The sequence below is a fragment of the Diaporthe citri genome, assembly GCF_014595645.1.
Source record: "Diaporthe citri strain NFHF-8-4 chromosome Unknown scaffold_11, whole genome shotgun sequence".
NCBI lineage: Eukaryota > Fungi > Ascomycota > Sordariomycetes > Diaporthales > Diaporthaceae > Diaporthe > Diaporthe citri.
In genome coordinates, this window is record NW_025064856.1 from 367,200 (window position 1) to 389,455 (window position 22,256).

The window sequence follows — 22,256 nt, forward strand, 5'->3', positions numbered from 1 at the left end:
ACTTTGTCAATGGCACGATCGTAGGGTTGCATATATGCAAACTGTCAGCCCCGATGATTCGGGACAGCAACTTGTCTAGCCCCCGCACTTCCAGCCGCAAATCCTTCAGGCTACTCTCGAGTGAGAATGTCAGCTCAACTTGTTAAAAACAAACTTCAACATTTACACATCACGAGACACTTGACTATGGAGTTTCCTCCGCCTCGTCGTCGTGAGACTTTACCGGCCCGCCTCGGCGCCACGCAGCAACAACAAGGGCCGCCTGCTACTGTCCCTGGAACGACGTATGCCACACCCCCTGGACTAGGCTATGGCGGTAATCCGCAGGTACGTCCTGGCCTTTGACGCCAGACACGAGACCAGAAACTGATTCTCTACTCAGCCGGTCTACTATGCCCCAGTCTATCCTGCAGGTCCCTCTTCCGGCCCATATTATGCTCAGCCCGCCTTCCACCCCCAGCAACAGGTGCACTACGTTCAAGCCGTGGACCGTAGAGAGGAGAGTGAAGAAACCAGTCGCCCGCGTATCAGCGAGACCCCTCGCCACAGGTCACCGTCGCCACCGAGGGAGGTTGAGCGCAGAGAAATTCGGATATCTCGCCCCAAACGGACCAGATTTGCGGATGATGAATATTATGGCTACGACAGCGATTCGTCTAGCCCCAGAGACAGAGCCGAAATTCCAATATACCACAACTCCAGCCGCGGGTCTGGGTACACTGAAAACGATAGCTCCACAGTGTACTCTTTCTTTCCTACGCGTGCATCACGAGCGCCATCTTCTTCTCGCACTGCCAAGACTGATGACGAGGAGGTAGAAAAGTCAGAAAATGGCTCAGTATCGCAAGAGAGCGGAGCCTCACGTGTCCGAGCTACTTACGTCTTTGAGTCTCGGTATACTGGTGAAAGTCGATTGGGTGACCCGCATACAGTGAAGTTGTCAGTGCAGAAAACCACTGCCGTCAAGCAGAAGCATCTCTTCAGGTGGATGTAAGTCCTCCATTCTGGGCCTTGAGCATCCCATCTTTCCTAACAATTTGTATAGACACACGACACGATCTTCTATGAACTTTGATGAGTTTGCAGTAATTGAATAGGTTCTTGGTGTTTTGGTAGCTCTCGCTAACAGAAAATGCAGAACATCGCGTCTCAGGTGCCCGCTTTGGATGCTTCAGAGAGGAAAGCAATTGCCCAGCTTCTCCCTCGCGTCAAACGAAAATTCGTCAAGACCATACAGACATCGACGGGCAAAGACGTCCAATACATGGAACCGGCAGTCATGCCGTACCGGATACCAGACGGTGGCAAGAATCGCAGTATTGCGTCACGGACAGCAGCATGGGTCTGCCTCCCTTACTTTAGCCTCGAGAACTACTCCGGCTTGCTATCGGCCGAGAACTCGGCCGAGTTTCCCGTGCAGACACTCCTTCAGGCTCAATTCTCGAAGACCGCCCGGGAGCGGGACATGCAACAGGCAGTCTGCCAGATCGGCAGGAGAGGGAATGGACGTTGCTTCCACATCGCGCAGCTGTGGTGTCTCATAGTCGACAAATGTAAATGTCTTCCTGTTGTTCTCCCCTCAGTCTGTCTTGCACCAACCCGGGGCATGGTGCTGACCAATCTGATTTTTTAGCTCTACTCCTGACCTACGGACGCATGACCGAAGATGCTCTCTGTGCTGAATCCAGAGAGGCAATGACTAAGATCACAATAGAAAATACTATGGCTCAAGTCATGCCGCGCTTGATAGTCTCGTATCGTGGATCTGTTGTGTGGGCCTTCTCCTTGGAAGAATGTCAAACCTGGACTGTAAGCTACAAGCTTTCTGGGTGGATGCAGACGATTAGTAGATTTGCTGACTTGACAAGGACTTTCTCTCTCACTTTCGGGAGTTCTGGCCGAGACGTTTGGTTTTCTTCATGCATAGAAGCCCAGTAAATGCAGACGATTGGCCTAGGATCTGGCAGGGAGCTCAGCGCGCGAACCTAGCCATCGATGTTGATATTGGGTAAGCCGGGAGATTCAAATTCATTTGTGAACATGTTCTCTTTTTATTTTAGAGTCAAAGCTCACGATCAAGACAGACCGGACCCTAAGCCACCACCTCGACGTCTTCAACGATTGCTGAATGGTACCCAAACTTCAGACACCGAAGGCTCCACGCAGAATCAACAGGCTGGTCTCAAGCCAAGTGCAGTGCAGAGCAAAAATCTTTCCCCTGACTGGAAGCCAGATATGTCAAACAGGACGAATTCCATTCCCAAGCCTGAGTCTGTCTCGATATTTGCATTTCTAGAAGGCGTTCCACAGCCCGCGGGTGTCGACGAATCAGTCCTCAACGAACATCTCCTCGAGATTGAAGACTTTCTCCTGAATCAGACAAATTTCACAGATCGCAAAGCCTACCGAAGTTGCAATCCGTCGTCTCGTAACAACGTTCATGGAATATTGGAGAAGCGTGGCTCGATTCTAAGCCAATCCCCGGACTCATCCAGCAGAGACCAGGTAGACTACGAGGAAGTGGTGGACATTTTCAATACCGCCGACATCATTTTCCGATTTTTCTTCCCGGCTGATTCTAAGGTGGCAACTGTGGGCAAGTTCTGGGGCGCTGTGAAATTGCTCGTTGAGGTGAGCGTCAAGGCCGACTTTTTTTTTCTTTTTCTTTTTCTTCTTTTTTTAAATATCTACGTGATGAGAACCCACCTAGAGGCTAACTCGAAATGGCGCAGTCCCAGAGAGAAGACTCACCACTGCCGAGGAAAATTCGACGACAACGGTTCTTAATTAGTAGGATCACAAGAAGCTTGACCGTCACTATCACTTCGTTCAATGAGACCATTGGCTACTCCACTGACCCCAGCCAGTTGGACATAGTTGTCCCTGACGATCTCAAAAATGCCTGGCTGCATCTTACAATGGGCCTTATATTCGTGCCACACGATGATGTCATGAGCGAGACCCTTCTCGTCCATGCTCAGCTTCTCATTGAGGAAGGCATCGAGAATATCGTCAAATCCTTATCCGGGAAATCCCTCATGGAGAATGCAGTGATCTCGCCCATAGAACTCTGCACGTTGATGGGTTTGAAGATGCTCCAAGATTCAACAGCAGGTCTTCCAGACATCGGTCACACTTACTCCGCATACCTCGAATCTGTGGTAAGCAAAGGAAGTCCAGACAGCTGAAAAGCACCATTTACACAGAATTGACAATTTACTTCTAGGCGGCCGACATTTCGAACAAGCCTTCAGATCGATTACATGAACGTAGAATAGGACTCCTGAAGCAGGAACTATCGGTCATAATGAAGACTCTCAACGCTCAACATCGAATTGTTGAGAACCTAGAAAATGAATTCAAACCACAGGTCATTAAGAGCGAATACATGGCGTCAACCGAGCACCCGAACATCGGGTATGAATACTCCAAAAGCTTGGTGGAGCGCGAGCCCGATTTCTCAAGGGTCAGGTCGTCCTCAAGGATTCATGAAGGGCCAGCAAGGTCGCATGTGCACGATGTCGAGTACCCGAGATCCTACGTATACGACAGGCCGAGATACCGGGACGAGCGTGACCGGGAGATCCGAACGCACGCTGGTTATTATGAAGAGGACCCTTATGTATACCACACCGCAACCCAGTCAAACCCGGACTTCAAGCTCGCGCCCACGGATGTGGGCGGCTTCCGCAAGCTGTTTGCCGAGGAGTGCTTCCGCCACGTCGAGCGTCGGAAGCGCGAGTTTGGCGAGTTCCGGCACCAAGCCACCTTGCTCGAGGAAGAGGTTCGCGCGCACGCCCCATCCCGTAGACCTCTATTACCCTCGTCTTGTGTCCACTTACTGACAGCATCTAAGAACCAAAACAAGGTCGAGACAACCAAGGACCGCCAAGAGCGCGCCATCTACGCCTTCACCATCGTCACGGTGATATTCCTCCCGCTCAGCTCCGTGGCGAGCATCTTCGGCATCAACACCAAGGACGTGCGGGACACGGAGCTGGGCCAGTGGGCGTACTGGGCCACGGCCGTACCCGTCACGGCGGCCGTCGTCTTCTTCGGGCTGCTGTGGACGGGCGAGCTGGGCAACATCCTGCGCTGGGTTTCGTTTGGGCCGCACGTGAGGAGGAGAGCATACCAACGGATCCCGGATGACTATTGGGACGGGGATCCCCTTATGGATCGCTATTCCAGGGGCCCTGCCGTCTTAAGGCTGCGGGAAAGGGAACGGCCGTATGTGTATCGTAGCCGCTCTCCCTCCCCGCCTCCTCTGCGGGAACCCCCGGTACATTTCATTCGCCGTCGGGAGGCTATTTACTAGAGAGATAGGTGAGCATGCTGAATCATTCTGGCCCGGGTAGAAATGATAGGAAAATTCAACAAGCTTGAATATTTAAAACAGAATCACGTAGGGGATAAGCATCCGTATGCCGATATTTCTTGCCTCCGATAGTGATTGTGGTGATGGCCAGGGAAATAAGAAACACACTAGAATCTCAATCTAAGCCTCCATCACCAGTGGCTTTCCTCCCTTGCTTTGCATGACAGCATTACCCATGACATATGACATAGTCTTCTTGACCTCCCACTCCCAGGCAGTGTATTGGCTGCCCTCATCCTCCTCTCCTTCCCCGCTGATCAACCTCCTCATGCTTGCATTACGCTCTGGCCTGACCAGAAGAGCCAGACTGAGCCGATCATGGAAACGCTGGGCACCGGGTGCATATCTGATGCGATGAACGTTGCTGCGCAACAGCCCGCCCGTCCACTGGACCATAGCGTCGCCCAGGTTGACTACCAGACAGCCCGGGCGCGGCCGCACCCACAGCCAGGCGGACTCATCCGCGGGGGACTTTCCCGGGGCCAGGATCTGCAGGCCGCCGAGCAGGTTCGCAAGCAGGGTGATGCTCCCAAAGTCGGTGTGATGCCCCATGCTGGTGCGGAGGTCCTCCTCGGCCGGGCTGGCGGGCGCCTTTATGAAGCGGACGACGGTGCCGGACGGCTTGGTGGGGTCCTGCAGGGAGGTAAAGGTGTCGGGTGGCAGGCCGAGCTGGGTTGCGATGGCGGTGTTGACTGTGGCGACGATGCTCTGGCCGTGCTTCATGAACGAGGTGAAGAGCTCCAGTTGCGAGTGTATGATGGGCGGGAGCGGCTGCAGGGCTGAAGTACCCATGAGGCCGTCCTGTCCGATGTTGAACCACTCGAATCGGTCTGGTTTGTCGGTCTCGGTTTTGGCACCGCCGAGTGGTTTGTACCTTGGGATGTCAGGGGGAAGACTTAAGGAGTGGTAGATAAGCAATGGAGCACAGGAGTAGAACCTACCCAAGGAAGCTTCGGGGGGCATCATGCAGGTATTGTTCTTTTTCAGCTAGTGGGAGGTCCATGATATCTTTGCCCGCCAAGAAGAGCTGGTCAATAATCTCAACCAACTCGTTTCCCTGGGTGTCGCCGTTCAGGTCAAGCAGGAAGAAGCCTAGCTCTTGACAAGCGGTCAGGAGACTTCTTGCGGCCGCTTCGTCGCCGGAATTCAGTTTTGCCAGTGAGATGGTGTTCATGGATGCTGTGGGTATGTCGTCCGGAAAGGCCGGAATGGCCTGGAAGAGCTTCTGCGACGCCATATTCGAGGGGAAGTTACGTGCCTCGAGTGTCAATGTTCCTGCGGCGGAGAGAAATGTTCAGGAAGAAGAGTTGGTGAGATGGGAATGCCACGTACGCAATTCTTAAGTGCTGACATCTGACCATCCTCCCGCACCACATTAGACGCTGATCCTATTTCACAACGTCGGTACGTGCTTGTCTGACAACTTAAATGTTAAAAGTCCCCGCATGCTGAATAACGTTACAGCGGATGGTTTTCTGGGATGAAGGATTGTGATCCAGGCGCCGTCCAAGCCGGGCTACCTTGTCTCCCTTTCACGTGCCATCTTTCCTTGGCTGAGATAAAGCTGGACTCACTCCATTTCTGTGCCAAATCTGATCTTGAAATATTCAATTTGCAACCCAATGACCACCTTGACTCCGTGATGCCGGACGACATCGCCCCGCCTGTTCCCAGCTGCAGCATGCGGCTGGCCAACTCGGCCTATCTCTCACCCTATTCGCACGCCGGCTCTCCGAAGTCACACCCCAACACTGACCCGTACGCAGCACTCCGCGGCCGCGCCCTTTCTACCCTCGAGGCTATGGGTTACGACCCTAAGACCATGGCTGAGCGCGGCGTCGTGTGGGCCGAACACCAAGACCCATTCGGGCATGTAATGCATTCGCAGTACTTGCACTTCCTACGTGCCTGCTTCCACCAATTTATGGAAGGCTACGACGAGTGGCTCAGCGAGAAGGAATACGACGGCATGATACGCGCTAGGATGTGATACCTGTCGTGCGCAAGTATGAGTTGGATATCCGCAGCCATGTCAGGTACCCCGACTCGGTGCGTGTGACTACCATCTCCCCCTGATACCCCCATCCCACCCCTCCGAGCGTTTCGCTGAGCGAAGCTGACCTTCAAAACAGCTCATCGCAGCCTACCGCGAGGACCGCATTGAGGCAACGCGCAGCAACAGAACAACGTGTCTCGTTTCGCTCAAGTTACAAGCCATCGTCGCCCTAGTCAAGGGTTCCGTTACCTACTGGATATCAAGACCGGCCGTCCCATCGATATTCGCACACTCGGCGGTTGATGGCGGGGGGTGTACGACGGCTTGGTCCAGATGTCTTAGCGTTCAAATGCACTCAAGGAGGACTGGGCGAGCCAGAACGCCACAAAATCGAGGGTTTGAGGCATGGATATAGCAGAGCTGGCAAGGATGGTTGATAGAATTACTCAATGTCTGATGCATTACAATAAAATACGCTAGACATATTAAGTGGTCTCGTTTTTAATCTGTATACATATGCTTCTTAAGTAATATGCATTTAATCCCTTTATATAGTAATAAACGCTTAAACACCCAGCGTTAAAAAAACAATATAATGTTGATAATAATAGGTTTTAAACATAATTATAGCTTATAGTTAAGAAAATAATAATATAACCTTATAACAGCTGCATAAACAAGGCTAGCAAGAACTGCTTTTAGCGGCGCTATAAACCGTTAATATAAGTAACCTAAAACTAATTTACCACGGCGCTTTAAGGTTAAAATTAAGCAATTAATTATATAGCAAAGATTAAAATAATCTCTTTATAAAAATAATAATCTTATAAATATAATCTTAATTAAAACCTTAATCTCTTTTTATTTATATTAATAAATATTATAAGCTTTTAAAAAAAACCTTTATTAAATAAGTTATTATTATAATTAATATTTAAACCTTAAAAAAATATAACAAAAAATTACTTCCATGATAATTATTTATAATTATTTTATAACGTGGTTTACCAGGTGGTGGCCGGTATCAGATAGTGGCCGATTTTTTTTTACATATAAAAAACGTCCGTGCACGCTTTTTTACACCTTAATAACTTCTTTAAACTAAGCCTAATTAAGATATAAATTTAATCTTATATTTATAACTATAAAATTAAACTAAGTTCTTATTTTTAAGCTTATATTTAAATCTTTTATAAAGATATTTCTATATAAAGAAATGTTAGTAAATAATAGTGCAGCTTCTAGTATTTACTAACGTACCTACTTTGGTGTATTTCCTGCAAAAAGGTACCTAATCGGCCACTATCTGATACCGGCCACCACCTGGTAAACCACGTTAAAGCTATTATAAAACCTTTAAAGAGAAATAAACATAATATTTATAATAAAATAAGCAATATAAAGAAGTATAATTATATTATACTGCTTTAAATTTATTTTTTTAATTATTAATAATTAAAAGATATTTCAAAGGATTAAAAATAATTAAGAATTAAGGGTAAAAAAAGGTTTTAAGGTTTTATATTAAAGGATTATTAGTAAATATATTAAGCTGTTCGCAACTTTATGCAAGACCTTAAGGAGGAATAGTTGGAAAGCTAAGCAGATAGCAAACAGACCAATGAATAGTTCATTTTTTAAAAAAAACACACAATGTGGCCGAAGCCCTAGACATGTTAACAATGAGAATTATCATCAAATGTAGAAACACTTGCTGTTAGGAGCAGTCATATCTTGAGGCTACTGAGGGCTAATGTCTCTTGGACGAAGGTTGAATCTGTCACTTCCTTGAGCAAGCACTTGCTCCACATGAATCTCCAAGCTTGTAGTCGCTTCTTTAAGACCATCTTTTTATGGAGACTCAGAACAAATTCTCAGAGCTCACTCCCCTGGGACGTCGAAACAACAGAAAGTAATTGCTAGGCTCATCTCACGTCCATCACGATGATACTTCTATACCCTGGGGCGGTTCAAATGAGTTTTAGCATTGCATGTGCAAGGGTCTTTCACGCTCATTGTCTGTCACAGGTTTAAGACAAGTCACAAGAATACTTCTCTTGATTGCTTCTCTTGTGTTACGCATTCTTTGCGCTAAGTACTCCATAAAAAAGAAAAATATAGAGAGCTAAGTGGCTGCTCTCTGAGAAGTTATCTTGTACGCCTTAAGCATCAGCTATCTGCACCTGAGTAGTCTAAACTCGGGTGTTCTGTCCATGTACGTGGTTGAGCATGAACATCTAAACGGTAGGGCAGGTTAGCAACCACGTCCTTTCCCTCGAGGTTGGTCTTGTTTTTTTTGTTAAGCTTCTCGGCTACAGTGTCCCAAGCATTCATCCAGAGGCCGCCATTCTGAATTTTGCGAATGCTTTCAAGTTGATCATGTACCCAGTCCCTCAGACCCGGCATATTCCAGTCGACAAGACTTTGGTCCTTCAGACCCGGTGCTGCCTGGTCGACACGGCTTGTGTCCTTCACGCGAAGGATAGGCACATAACTCTCAGGTTTGTTCTTCTCGCGAAGGATAAGACGGTGAAGCTTGCAACTCATGGCAGTACGGCCCAGCTCTTCACCAATCTTTTTATCGGGCACCCCGTTTTCAAACGACATCCAGAGCTTTTTTTTTCTTCTTCCTCTGTCCATCTCCGCCTCTTCTGTGGCTGCGATGGCGACTCATTTGATTGATCCGGTTCAGAAGGTTCAATGTTGTAGTCGTCACCAGAACGAGTACGCCCGTGCTTCCGTGGCTGCGGTGGCGATGCATTTGGTTGATCCGAGTCAGAAGGTCCAATGTTGTGGTTGTCACCAGATTGAGGAGCATCCTGCCAATTGTGACCACTCTGCGGGCCCACAGCAGATTCCGGCATCATGTCAGGGTATAGCAGAGCCTTCGCATTGTAGGCTGCATTATCGAGGATTTCCGCACCGGAGGCATCTGAAAACAGTTCGCCGGCGTCACCAGAAAAAGACAAGCCGTCTCCGAATTGATAATTTTGATCAGGATTGCTCAAATCTGTTGAATATCTGGTTTCATCGTATTCCCCAAAATTGAGAGTTGCCGCCACACCGATATCACAGGAAGGATCTCCGAAGTTTCCAGTGAAGAATGAGTTGCCCTCCGGGTATGGGGTTAGACCAGATCTACTAAAGTCTGTTGAGAAATTTGTGTGGTATTCAGGTTGAGAACTGGCAATCCCGGAATGGGGAATGTTGAATAAATATTTGATGTCAATTCCAGTGAAGGATGAGTTGCCCTCAGGATGTGGGTTTAGACCAGATCCACTAAATTCCGAGTCCATTGAGAAATTTGTGTGGTATTCTAGTTGAGGACTGGGCATCCCGGAATAGGAAATGTAGGAAAGATGTCCACTGTCATTTCCAGTAAAAGATGATTTGTCTCCAAAAGATGTAATCTGACCAGACACTGCCAGTGGCATATTACTGGAGTCTGTGAAGTATGTGCTTTCGTTCTCAGCCTCAGAAAGAGAGGTTCCCGCGATTTCGGCATTTCTATTGTTGATGAAATGTCCGCCGTGGCCCTCATGAAAGGATGAGCCACCTTCACGATGTAGGTACTGATCAGACATTCTGGAGGCAGCTGAATACGTTGCTGTTTTATTTCTCCGGGTCTGACACCACAGATTGGGTTGCTTTTGTGACTGATCTGTATGATAGCTCTTCCAAAGCATAAGAGGGATGAGGAAAATCAAGAAGCAGAGGAGCGACAGCCCACATATTTATATAGAATACACAAGCAGTGACTGAGAGATTCTCACTCGTGATTGACTTTCTTATCTCTAAGTCACAACCCTCGGCTGAAAGAGGGTGAGAGATACAACATGGGCAGTGACTAACTTGGCTGTCCCTCTTCACTCAATCAATATTTCCTTATCTCTCTCTTTCTTCTGTGTGCATCTGATATTCCGATTCAATGATGGTCACGACCAAGCACAGGAGGCTAAAAATGCCACAGCTTCTTGTTCAGATGTCTTTCGGCCCTTGCCCATGGCATTCACCAAAAGTCGATACAGACTACGTACAACAACCTCTCTCCACCAAGCTCGTAAAAATGGTGTGGTTTTACTTTCTCACCTTCTCTCAACAGTCCTAAAACTCCTGTCCCTCAAACTCAAGCCCAACAGAATGCAAACATTGGGCTGCAATATCATCCTGACCCTTCTTCCGGTCATACACGTAGAGAATGTCCCTCTCAATTCTGGTCCCCTGCCCCAAAATCAAGTCATCGAAGCCACAAGTTTCCCAGTTAATCAGAAACTCTGGTGTCGGTCGCCAGAGATCAACAAGCGATGGAAAATATATTGGTGGTTCTGTCATTCCTGACTGTTCACCATTCGCTGACTTGGAGTGCTGCGGCTCTTGCTGCAAAAGCATTTGTTGTTGTTGCTAAAAGTTGGCAGGCGGATCCTCTGTCGTTCGGCTTCCGTACCGATGGCTCATTGAGTTGTTCTGGCCTGGACTGATTTCCGCGGAGCTGCACTTGACCATTTCCGCATGATCATAGTATATTCAGCACTACATGCACTGGGAATTCGTGCTGCGCATTTGCTTTCCAAAAACCCTGAAGGAGAAAAAGGCAAGATCTCTTCGAGTTAAAAGTTTGAGGGAACAGAACTGTTGGAGCCGGGCAAGCAAAGGGGAACTGTTGTGTCCGTCTCGGCAACTTTTGATTGTCACGGATGTGATGTGCTCCCTGGATCTCAAACTTGAAGAGTAATAGGCACCGAACACATCGTGATCAGTACAACCAGAATCAAACAGTTTAAACGAAAGTCATTCGCAAATCATATCACCTGCCACAGAGTGAGCGGAGCTGTCCCTGGACGCCGCTAGACACTGATGCTCCTGGAGTGAAATCATTTGTTTCGTCGGTTACATATGAGTTGAACCTAGTAGCATATGAATGCACATCCATCTCACCGCTCACATGCATGTCCATGCTTGCACAGACCAGGATGAGGCTTATGATGAATTTATGATCGCCTTAATGGTGCCTCCGTGAGTCATGAACACAAATGGGATACTTGCTCTAGCCCCTTTCGACGCCATCATTTCGCCCTTTGCGCAAACATGTCCAAACATTCTGCATCATACTTGTTCACAATCTCTCATATTCGAGGTGTCCGCAAAGGCTGATCCGTAGATCGGAACATTGCTCCAAAATATTTGATTTATGCTCCAAAAAATCTAAGCCATACTAGTATGCTTATGTATAGAGAACCGAGCGACTGTTTCCAGACAGATCATCTTGTACGACTCAATCATCCACATACGTCTGAGCCCAGAGTCCATACTTGTGTATTCCCGGGAGATCGGCTTGGCAGCATGATCCCGCGACAGTCGCCTTGGTATGTATGTTGATTCCTCCACAGCCGTCGCGAACGCTTGCTTCGCGCCCAATTCCCCAGATGATTAGATCCACCCTGACTGCAATGTTTTGCCAGGAAATCCCGTGTTGTTTCGAATTGGTGAGCTTGGCAGTTTTCTCAGGTGTCCGTCCGTTTCGGTCGGCCAGGCCTCTACTACTGCTGTGTTGATGTCTAGCGTGAGGCTCCCGGGCCACCAGATCCGCCGGTCTGGTCGGTCTGAGGTTGCTGACCGGGTTGCTGATCGCTCGGCTGGTGGCCTCGCGGCCACGACGGAGGTGCGGTTAGGATATAAGTTGAATAACCCGAGATAGGTGCACCCACTTGGTAGGAATACGCATACCCGGCTTGCGGCCCGCCGGTGCCTCCAGCCGAGGTGTCATTGGCGTGGTTCTGGTGCTGATTCTGGCTAGGCATGCTGAAGTCTCTTGAGGAAGTCACTGTATATTTGCTGTCGGGTTGACACTGAAGAGTCGTGTCGCTGCTGGTCGTGATGGTAGATAACAAGTTGATGCGTTTTTGGAAATCGGTGTGGTCTTTTACTTGTGTGAGGCCTGAGTGAGCCGAGAAAAACTGAGGAGCCAAGGGAAGAAAGTTTACATGTTTATAGGGAATACACAATGAGTGACGGGGAGGAGCCCAGCCGTATGCTCCCTCCTCATCACTGCACCACAATTTTGAAGGAACAGTGTGAGAAGCAAGTTGTGGGCGGCGGCTCACTTGGCTGGTCCAACTCACCCATGGGAATGGTGCAAAAATGACAAATCTTTTGAGCGACGAGCCCTGTCGGCTTTGCTCATTACCACTTCTGGGCCTTCATGAGCTACATTGGCTCTCTCGTCCGTTCGGTAGTCGCTCGAACAATCAGATGCCCACCTAGTCACACCTACCCACGGCCAACGCAGGCCGACGAGCTCAGTCATAGTCGTCATGGATCTCAGTTTCGAAGACATACCCGATGCTTACTGGCCCTAACATGCATTTTGAATCGCTCATGGAGCCCTCTCAAGTCTCTATAGCGATAGCAATGCTAGGCAATGTTGGGGTTGGCTTCGAGCCTGAAGGATCATATGTGAGAAGACTGAGGGGGGAGATTGCGGCGAAGAGGGAAGTGATTCATATGTAGTCTCGTATAGACCTACGTCGCAGTTGACCGTTGCCATCATGATGGCTCTAACACAGCATTGGGTCTACCCTGAGGAGCTAGACGATACAGTTTGAGGATAATGAGTTCTATAACCTCAAGTCAAGACAATATCCTGCAACCCAGGCAGATCATTCCCACCGCCTTCCCAGTGCATAATGCCATGAACATATGTCTCGCCCACCAGTCCAAACTCCTTCTTATACCCAGAGGCCGATCTCTTCCTCACAAGCATCGGCAGCTTAGAGCCAGCCAAAATCCAGACCTCATCACCCTTCTTAACCGACTTCATCCCCGTGCCGAGGAGCCCGTTGTTCGTCCTGAACAGCCTCCTTGAGCTGCCGCTGGCTATGTCGAGATCGTGTTGGAGCTCTGCCAGGTTCATCGGCGAGTAGGTGCCCTGGAAGATGTTCTCCATAATGGTTGACATGCGCCTCTTGTACACGGCGAGGCCTTCTGGCTCCGATCTTAGCAGGTCGTGCCAGCGGGGTTGGATGTTTTCGGCGTGGGTGTGGCTCTGGTGGGGCATGAAGTCAACGTCCGACCAGGGTGCGAGGGTGTGCCTGATCTGTAGATTCAGGATGTACTCCATAAACAAGTTCCCGCAGTGGTCTGGGGCTGGGTGTTGCCGTGAGTATAGGTCAGTTATTAAAGTCCGCCAGAGGGCTTCCAGACGAGACTGAGGCTTTGTCCGGACGATTGTCCAATTTGGGAGCTGTGGATACTTCTCCTCCAGACCCAGTGCCAGGTTCACGATAGTAGCCCAGTACTCTGCAGAGCATTCTGCCTCGTTCTGCAACAGCGCAGTCTCTTCAACTACACCGATCCTTGACCCCTGAACACGAAGTATGCCCTGCTTCAAGTCTTCGTCACTCGACGGAGGCTGCCATCGTGTGTTTCCACACGCTGACCAAGACGCGGTGCCACGGAACCTCAGCGGGTACGGCACTAGCTGGACGCTGAAATCAGGCACCCAGCTCGGCAGGCCCTCCAGTTTTGTCAAGCTTGGGTCCTGGGCATGAGACAGCAGGTGTAGACCCCCGTGGGCAAGGAGCAACTGTGCCATCAGGCGCGTGTAGACGTCCTGGACGGGAAGCTCGTAGTCTGGCCGGACGGACGTTGCAGGCGCCCCGCATACCAACGTCTTTGTATTTGCGAGGCCCACGAAGGCGTACACCTTGTCTCTAGGGTCGATGGCAAGCTTGTCGCGGTGGACTTGCATGAGCGTATCGAGCGAGACGGTGCCCGGCTTGGGTTCCCAGGGATTGTCAGACAGGGAAAGTGTGTCACTGCTCGCCATCACTTTGGGCAACAGGGGACCACGAGCGTTGTGTCTTAGAATCTTCCTCGTCCGCATCAGCGAGAATGTACCAGTGGGGAACTCGGTCCGCGAGGCCAGGAACTCGGAATACACGCCAGGGTCATCGCGGAGGCTGGCAATGTGCCGCATCTTCTCGGTACACAGGTGGTGATACCATCTCTTGGCATGTATGAATGTGAGCGTCGCCGCCAGTCGGGTCCAGTGGACTATTTGCTCGCCACAGACGACGGTTGCCTGCCTCGCAAGAGCCAGCTCCTGCACGACCCAGGCCCGCTGGAACCAGGGTCGGCTGAGCAGGGCGAGAAGGCCGAGCCATTGACGGTGGGTGATGCTGCCTCGAAGCCCGGTTGCTTTGGAAATCCTCGAGTACCAGCTGTCGTCAAAGAAGTCCGTATAACTGATATTATCCCAGGCCCGTCTCGCCTCGGGGTCTGAGTTGGAGGCCGTCAAAGCCATGAGAGGCGAGATGGCTTCAACGGCCGCGAGCGCATCGGCTGTGAATTGGTCCTCGGGACCTAACCAAACGGTAACACTCTGTGCTGCACGGAACACATCCCCCATAATCGAGACCTGGGCATTACGCTCCAAGACATTGGACTGATCGACGCAAATTGCGTCAATCCAGAAGTACCGAGCCTTCGAGGGCAGTCCTTGGAAAAGCGGAGGAGTCTGCTTTCTCAGGCTGCTGCCGGGCGAAGCGAAAGAGGATCGCCCCAGGTGTAGGACAGGGCTTGGAATTCGGGCGCCTGAGACTGCCTGAATATCCTAAGCGAGCAGCGAAAGTCACAGCCGGTTCGATCTGAGCCTTTAGCTCCACGATCGGCCGCCTTCACCTCGAGGAGGCGGATGAAGCTCCCAGATCTCGGATTCTGTGACGCATCTGGGAGTGGCTTGTAACGATACGAGGCGAAGAACCTCCGCGCTGAATAGGGACAATGGGAGGCGGCAGCCCATGACCTCGGCTGCATTGCATTGCGGATCTCGAACCTGTGGCCGATTCCATATGCAGAGCATCGCGAACTCGAGCCCCGTGCGCGCGCGCGTGGGAGTAGGGCTAGAAGGGACTTCGCGCAGCCAGCCACTCAACAGAGGCAATGTTGTATTGGGCAATGGGCACGAGTCGTGCACCAAACAGGATTGGTTGAGGCCGCCAGGGGCGCCCACGACCGGGATGATGAGTTCCACCTTCCCCGGGTAAAGATAATCTGCTAGCGTGTCTAGAAGCAACTAGCGGGTTTGGTTTTCTCTCTTGGCGCTCCTTAGCATTCAAAGTTACTTTTAAAACGCATCTTGCTTGTTTTAAGGAACATAAAGAGTATTGGGTTGGGCCTTAAGTCGTGCTCAAGCAAGGCCTATCAGCCATTTGCTGCGCTTAGCTCTTCGACTTAACTAGCCCTTTCTTAACTTATTTCCGAGCCTAAGAAAGTAATTTTAATTAAAAGGGCGTAACATAGATGCTGAAAGATATTAAGAATGAAAGTAAGTTCGCTAGCTGCTTTTGAAAAGGCTAGCAGATTTTCTTTACCGGGGAGGGTGGAATTCATCATGCCGGCCCACGACGGCCGGCAAACCAAGGAAACGCAGCGAACTGTACCGATGATCTAGAATCCCAATTAGTTGGGAAATAGTAGTGCACTCAATTGACCTTCGGATGCAACGTTTCAAATATCAGTACATTGTGGCAACTTTGACACCTGGGCGGATTCCTTTCCATTGGAGGAATTAATGGAAGTGCATTTTTAGCAACGACATGGTCGAGAGACGGGACCACAAGGTAAGTTCAAAATCGCAGACTTTGTTGCAAGCAGTGAGAATAATCACTGTGTCTCCAGAGCATGATTGACTCCGGTTGAACGAGAAAACGGCCAGGTAGGCAGGGCCACATGTTGAGGTTACGGTACCTTCGAAAAATGAAACTCAAAATGGACGTGTTGTGCATTAGTCAAGTTCAACCGAGGCCATGGCCTGCACGTCACCTACGAATTCCACCACATCGGGATTCGAAATCCGGGGTCAGTACTGCAGATGACGCCGGTTGCTGGCTTCCGGTAAACCCTGTTCTGGCCCACAAAATGTTTCAGCGTCATCTTGGGTCTACTTGATGCTCATGAACAATGATGGCTGTTGGGGTAGTCTACGGACACTGAGTCTGCGAGAAAGTGGTGCGTCTCAACGACAAACTCTCACATAGCGCTGATCCAAGTCGGTACATCCATGGCTGATTTTGTCGAACCTCGGAAGTTCCTCAGTTTGGAAGCCCATTGGAATCTGGCTGAAGTTTCTCATACTTGAGCTCTGACCAATGAAAGTCCCACATGCCACAATCTGTGCAAACATACTTTACCGACTATGCAAATCCGCCTCCGTGTGAAACTTAGCTCAGATATAAACTTTTCGCAGTTTATCGTGACGTACCCCCACACCGCATATGCAACATGACTAGGCCAATCGCCCCGTGCGTGCGGCTGACCGTGCCTGGCCATGTGGCGGGCCGCGCTATTTGATTCAGTCCAATGGACCATAGCTCAAAGGGGGGATGAACTCCGCGTGGATCCTGTCTTTAACCTCGGCAGGGATCTTGGCCATGGATTCCACACCCTCCAGGAGAACGACCTGCTGCCCGGCCTGGGTGGGTTTCAACGAGGTTAGCAAATGGGAACGAGTTTTCGGCAACCGGATGGCGAGAGATAAGCGAAAATGTGAGATCGTTCTACCTGCACTTACCCCGAAATGATGAATCATGTGGCAATGCAACATGCTCGCCGCTGGGAAGGCGATGTCGTACCGGATCACGGTCCAGTCGCCCGTCTGGTTACCCAGGCGGCAGCCGTCCCGGAGAGGCGGGTCGACGAAGTTGAAGTTTGCCTCCTGGCCGCCGAAGCGGATGGCTTCGTCCACGCTTGCCCAGGGGAAGCCGCCTGTGCCTGTGCCGATGATGAAGGCCTTGTTGTTGTGCTTGTGGAACGGGTGTTGTGTGGTGACGTTGGCGCCGTTCTCGAAGATGATGTCGACGACAGAGCCATTGCGGAGAGAGCCCTCACTGTAAGTAGTCTCTCCGCGGGAGTCGTCATCCCACAGAAGTGGAGGAAGTTGTTGGCGAAAGGCCTGATGGGGGCCGATGTTGAGCGCCCAAGAGCTGGTGCCTGTCATGTTGACAAAGAACTTGAGGGTGCTGTCTGATGCGGCTGGAGGGGGCCGTGCAGGGAAAGGCCTGAGCTTGGTCTCGTCCATGGCGACGAGAGAATGATCGACGAGACTGCCGTTGAGATGAACCCACGGCCTGGTGTTTGGAACAGCGTCGAGACCGGATGCAGACGCATCTGATCTTGGGTGGTCCTTGGCGTATCTCAGGATCCCGATTCCTTGGATGATCTGTTCGGCACGAAGTGACGTGACGCGAATGGCATAGTCGCCTGGCTTCTGATTCAGACGCACCAGAATACTGCAGGATGTCAGGTCGCGCCATGCAGACGTCTCCACGATTGTTCACTCACCTAATGCGCTCGCCAAGGTTACAGTTCGCCGCATGGACCTTCTGCGGGTGGACGAACTCTCCGTCGGCAGCAACGACGTAGAACTCGTGCTCATCAACGCTGATTTGCAGCTCGTGGTGTGCACCGGAATGGATGAAGTTAATCCAGATCCACTCATGACCCTTCGCTGCTTGGAATACCTCGAGTGGCGTGAAGGTCTCCTCACAGACCTGCTCGTTGGTGTACAAGTCCCTGGTTGGGCTGCATCTTGCAGCCAAGCGAGTTCCTGCCTGGCCCACCGACGGACTCAATGAGCTCTGGAGGGTGGCAGAAGGTCCTGCTTTTGGAGTTGAGGATGATGGAATTGCTACACCAAGGCACGATGCCAGTGTCTCTGTACATGATGAGGAGGATGTCCATCCCCTCGGCGTTCCAGTCGCTGATCACAACGTGGTGAGGGTTCTTTTCTGCCTCTCTCATAGCCTTGATGTCGTGTTTTGAGGATGAGATGAGATCATAAGGACGCGGTCGCCACGCTGCTGGGCGGATCCAGATGGGACCACGCATGCCATCAGCAAACGCTGGACCGAAATGGCCATGATAGAAGTACGTTCCGTACTGCTGCTGGACAGTGAAGCGATAGGTGTAATTGTCCCTGGGCTGAATGGAGTACTGTGTCACACCTGGAACGCCGTCATTCCATGGCCTGTCAATCTGATAGACCCCATGCCTGTGCAGATACGGCGAGCTTGTCAGTATCCGATTCCTGAAGTGTTGGGACAAGGTCTTACCAGTGCATGGTTGTCTCGGACGTGAGCTGGTTGTCAACGAAGACCTCTATCTCGTCTCCTTCATCCGCTTCAATGACGGGACCAGGTGACTGGCCATTGATGGCAAATACAGGTCTGCCATGACCATCCCCAGCAAACCACCTATTTGTGATTGTGAAATTGTAGGATCTCTTTGCATGGCATCGCACTGTCGAGAACAACAGTGGAAGCAGCAAAATAAGGGCACTTCTGTGTCTAGCCATGGCTGTCATGCCAGAGATGTTTGGAGATTCAGGGAAAGGGAAATGTTCGAGCTTTGCCCCAGCGATCAGACATTGAGAGCCCTAGGCCTTTCAAGATTTCATGACTTGTAAATATCGCGGGGGGTCCTCCCTCGCTCTACATAGCCGAACCTTATTTTTGAAGGCCAATCCTGGCAGATGAGGCACGCCTGCGTATTCGATCAGCCTCAAAACCACCGATGCTCTAGGCCCTGATGAACGGGGTTTCAAGTGACCTATAGGAAATCACTTTAAGAGGTCCGAGCCTGGCAGCTACGGCGTCACGTAATGAGGTTGCACAGTATCATTGGTGGACGATCTTGACCTACGTAGTACCTAGGTATATGCAGATATTCAGCTACTACGGTGTCACTATTTTCGAGTTGGGCCGCGTTGAGACTCGCAGACCCAGGTGTCAAGAGGCAAAATAAGGTGCCAAACTAGGGAAGGCCAGTCTGGACTTCCTGGGATCCACCTCAGCGTACCCACAATGGTTCATGGATTGCTAGCCCCAAGTCCGATGGGTCCTTCACAGACCTGGGGTAAGAGATCAGCCGGGGTCAACGAGGTTTCATGGTCTGGCTGTCACTCTCTGGCATGCCCTGATACCCCCGTTACAAAAGCAGCCATGACATCTGCTCGAATTTCTTGCATCCTCCTCTTCAGCGCCGGCCTCGACTGCCTCAACCTCCTCAACGCGTAAAAAATGGAATCCAAAGGATTGCTGAAGTCCGAGTCGGACTCGCAGACATGTGCCGTACCAGAGGCTCCGAGACGTTTTACTTCAATGAATAAGTTGCAGTTGTTCTTGATTGTAGCCATCCTGCCGGTATTCGAACTCTGGTACCATGGCATGCCAGCTCGACTGGCTACTCCACTCATCAAAAGTGGTAAGACAGGTTCAGATGGACAGCTTGTTCGCTCATACAACTTGAGCATAGGGTCACGATGGATAAATCAAGGTTAGATATTTTCTCTTCTCGCTGCTTCTCTGACCAGGACTGACAAGTCCTCCAGACGGAGGTCGATGGCGCCCAATGCTGGTGTGCAACGGACAGACGCCATGTCCGACATTGTATGCCGAGGAAGGCGACATTGTCCAGTTGCATGTCCAGAATGATCTTTACGCGCAATCTTCCATTCATTGGTACGTCTTTGAATGTCGTGACTTGACTGTCTGTTGTTGCCGTCCCCGCTTACATGAGTCCATCTCCACAGGTCCGGCATGGCATACCATCGATCCACAAAGTAAGGAAGACTCTCCATGAGCACGCCAAACAACTTGTTATACTAAGCCCTTAGTACAGATATGGACCATGGAATGACGGAACCGCTGGATTGGATCAGGTAAGGCCCGGCCCGGCCCTTGTCTTACCCACCGAAGATACTAAACCAGTCTCAAACAGTACCCAACTCTGCCCAGAGGCAATTACTCCACAGTCCACGACACCACTGGCAGATGGGGACTGAATTGGTACGCCGAGCACACAACAGCTGGCTCCATGGACGTGAGTGCGCCTTGACAAGAAGAGACGACCTGGGGAAATTCAGTCTGACCTGACCTCCCAGGGATTGTACGGCCTCGCCTATGTGGCACCAAGCCCTTCACGAAAGCGTCCTTACCACCTCATCACCTCGAACCCTCTTGAGCTTCGCCAAATCCAAGAGGCTGAGCGCAACATTCAACACCTGGTCATCAAGAACCACCAGCATCGTGACACGGGCTGGAAGCTTCTGCGCATGCGAGCAGAAGGCTCAGAGTTCTACTGCTACGACTCTATAATTGTCAATGGTGAGGCATCGTGTGTCTTGAGTCAGAGAAGTCGTCCATCCGGCTGGCTAACAATCCGAGTCATGTGGCAGGCAAGGGCCGAGTGCACTGTCGACAGCCTGGCTTCGAGAAGCTCAATGGCCACGATCTAGATGCAAAAGGCTGCATCCAGCCTGAGGGCCTGCCCGAGGAGAAATGTTCGCCAAGCACCGCAGACTATGAGGTGAGTCAGTCCTTTACTTGCATTCCTTAAGCTTGGCCGCACATGCGCTGACAGAAAACTCTACTACCCCAGGTCATCGAAACAGGTGGTCAACAATACCTTATGCTCAACCTCCTCAATTCGGGGTTCGAGCATTCTGTCAAGGTTGCCATTGACGGCCACGAGATGATTGTGGTGGCCAACGACGGCGGCTTCGTGGAGCCTTACACTACTCATGTCAGTTCTGGTGCAACCTAGTCGCCTATGCACCTCGCGTTGCTGGCCCACCCATCCACACCGCACTCCCAGACCCTGGATCTAGGCGAGCCGATTGAGATCTGACTGACACGGCATCATTTCCCGATTAGGTTGCGTACATCCCAAGCGCGGGGAGAGTCACCGTGCTCGTCAAGACTGATGCTGCTGCCGAAGAATACGCGGTCAGGATATCGTCCACCAGCGTGCTGCAGAACCTTCAAGGCTATGCTATTCTGCGCTATCCTGTCAGTGCCCCTCCCACCCCTCATCTTTCTTATTGCATTGCATCACACGAATCAGGGTCTGACCTTCGGTTTTCCGTGCCAATAGGGGAAGCGGCAGCCAATCTACGGTCAGCCCATGAAACTCCCCGAGGCAAAGCCGTCCGAGGAAGAAGTGTGCCTGCTCAAGGATTCAACCGTGCGCTCGCATTGCAAAGAGATCGAGCCCAACTTTCTCCCTCCCTACCCTCCCTCCCCGGTGCCGGCGGCAACGACGAGCCAGTCGTGGAGGAAGAAGGACCATGCCGCCGCAGACCTGACCTACCGCCTCACGGCTGGGCAGCAAAAGTCCAAGACGGAGCCGCACGCCCCCGAGTACTTCATCAACGAGCAGCCCTGGCAGCTGTTCCGCGCGTCCATGACGCCCGTGCTGTTCAGCTTCGTGCAGGGCGAGTCAGCCGCCGCCCGCGAGTTCGAGAAGCCCATCATCGGCGGCGTCCCCGCGGGCGCCGTCGTCGACCTCATCATCGAGAACACCCTCAACGAGACGATCCCGCTGTACAAGCACGGCGAGCCGCACTGGGTCCTCGGCGCGCAGAGGGACAGCTCGTTCCCCTACGGCACGGTCAGCGAGGCGGTCAGGGCGGGGTTCGGCCCGCTGAACCTCGACAACGCCGGCCTGGCCATCGTGCATGACCTGCCGCCCCTTGGGTGGGCTGTTGTGCGGTTCAAGGCTGCCGCCGGGGCGGCGACCATGGTGCATGCGGTCAAGCTGAGGATGTTTGCGGTGAGTTGTTTCCCTGTCCCAGTATCCTACCGGCAGGCTTCGGATTTGCTAATTTTGTCTCCTTCTTATAGCTGGGAATGTCGGTGCCAATCCTAGAGGGCCTCAATGGCGAGAACTTGGTCGACGTGCCAGAGTATGCCAAGTCTCGGCCTCATGTCAAGTTCGAGCCCGCCAACGACGGGGTCTTCGGCTAGTCTGATTTGAACTGAATTCGTACTTGACCATTGCTTATGGTACGCCTCAAGTAAGTGAAAAGGCGAAATCAGAGAAACA

General features: G+C 51.2%; 6 protein-coding genes across 6 annotated transcripts; 3 read left to right on the forward strand and 3 right to left on the reverse strand.

Moving 5' to 3' along the window:
* Window positions 1–186: 186 nt before the first annotated feature.
* Window positions 187–4,318, forward strand: INS49_003884 (uncharacterized protein; the record flags this gene model as incomplete). The annotated part of the gene is made up of 9 exons (XM_043164674.1): window positions 187–327; window positions 383–990; window positions 1,046–1,085; window positions 1,139–1,553; window positions 1,634–1,731; window positions 2,311–2,631; window positions 2,868–3,161; window positions 3,227–3,784; window positions 3,857–4,318. 9 exons carry the CDS (start codon window positions 187–189, stop codon window positions 4,316–4,318), a joined length of 2,937 nt encoding a protein of 978 aa, XP_043018324.1.
* A 180-nt stretch (window positions 4,319–4,498) lies between these two features.
* Window positions 4,499–5,615, reverse strand: INS49_003885 (uncharacterized protein; the record flags this gene model as incomplete). Its single annotated transcript, XM_043164675.1, has 2 exons — window positions 4,499–5,252; window positions 5,320–5,615. The coding sequence occupies 2 exons, from the start codon at window positions 5,613–5,615 to the stop codon at window positions 4,499–4,501; spliced, it is 1,050 nt and encodes a 349-aa protein (XP_043018325.1).
* Window positions 5,616–6,020: 405 nt separating this feature from the next.
* INS49_003886 (uncharacterized protein) lies at window positions 6,021–6,368 on the forward strand (the record flags this gene model as incomplete). The annotated part of the gene is made up of 1 exon (XM_043164676.1): window positions 6,021–6,368. The coding sequence occupies one exon, from the start codon at window positions 6,021–6,023 to the stop codon at window positions 6,366–6,368; it is 348 nt and encodes a 115-aa protein (XP_043018326.1).
* A 6,628-nt stretch (window positions 6,369–12,996) lies between these two features.
* INS49_003887 (uncharacterized protein) lies at window positions 12,997–14,781 on the reverse strand (the record flags this gene model as incomplete). Its single annotated transcript, XM_043164677.1, has 1 exon — window positions 12,997–14,781. One exon carries the CDS (start codon window positions 14,779–14,781, stop codon window positions 12,997–12,999), a length of 1,785 nt encoding a protein of 594 aa, XP_043018327.1.
* Window positions 14,782–16,725: 1,944 nt separating this feature from the next.
* Window positions 16,726–18,726, reverse strand: INS49_003888 (uncharacterized protein; the record flags this gene model as incomplete). Its single annotated transcript, XM_043164678.1, has 5 exons — window positions 16,726–16,845; window positions 16,945–17,662; window positions 17,715–17,945; window positions 18,001–18,423; window positions 18,485–18,726. 5 exons carry the CDS (start codon window positions 18,724–18,726, stop codon window positions 16,726–16,728), a joined length of 1,734 nt encoding a protein of 577 aa, XP_043018328.1.
* A 1,243-nt stretch (window positions 18,727–19,969) lies between these two features.
* Window positions 19,970–22,177, forward strand: INS49_003889 (uncharacterized protein; the record flags this gene model as incomplete). The annotated part of the gene is made up of 9 exons (XM_043164679.1): window positions 19,970–19,992; window positions 20,052–20,091; window positions 20,151–20,252; window positions 20,314–20,536; window positions 20,608–20,738; window positions 20,811–20,954; window positions 21,086–21,220; window positions 21,306–21,983; window positions 22,055–22,177. The coding sequence occupies 9 exons, from the start codon at window positions 19,970–19,972 to the stop codon at window positions 22,175–22,177; spliced, it is 1,599 nt and encodes a 532-aa protein (XP_043018329.1).
* Window positions 22,178–22,256: the final 79 nt, after the last annotated feature.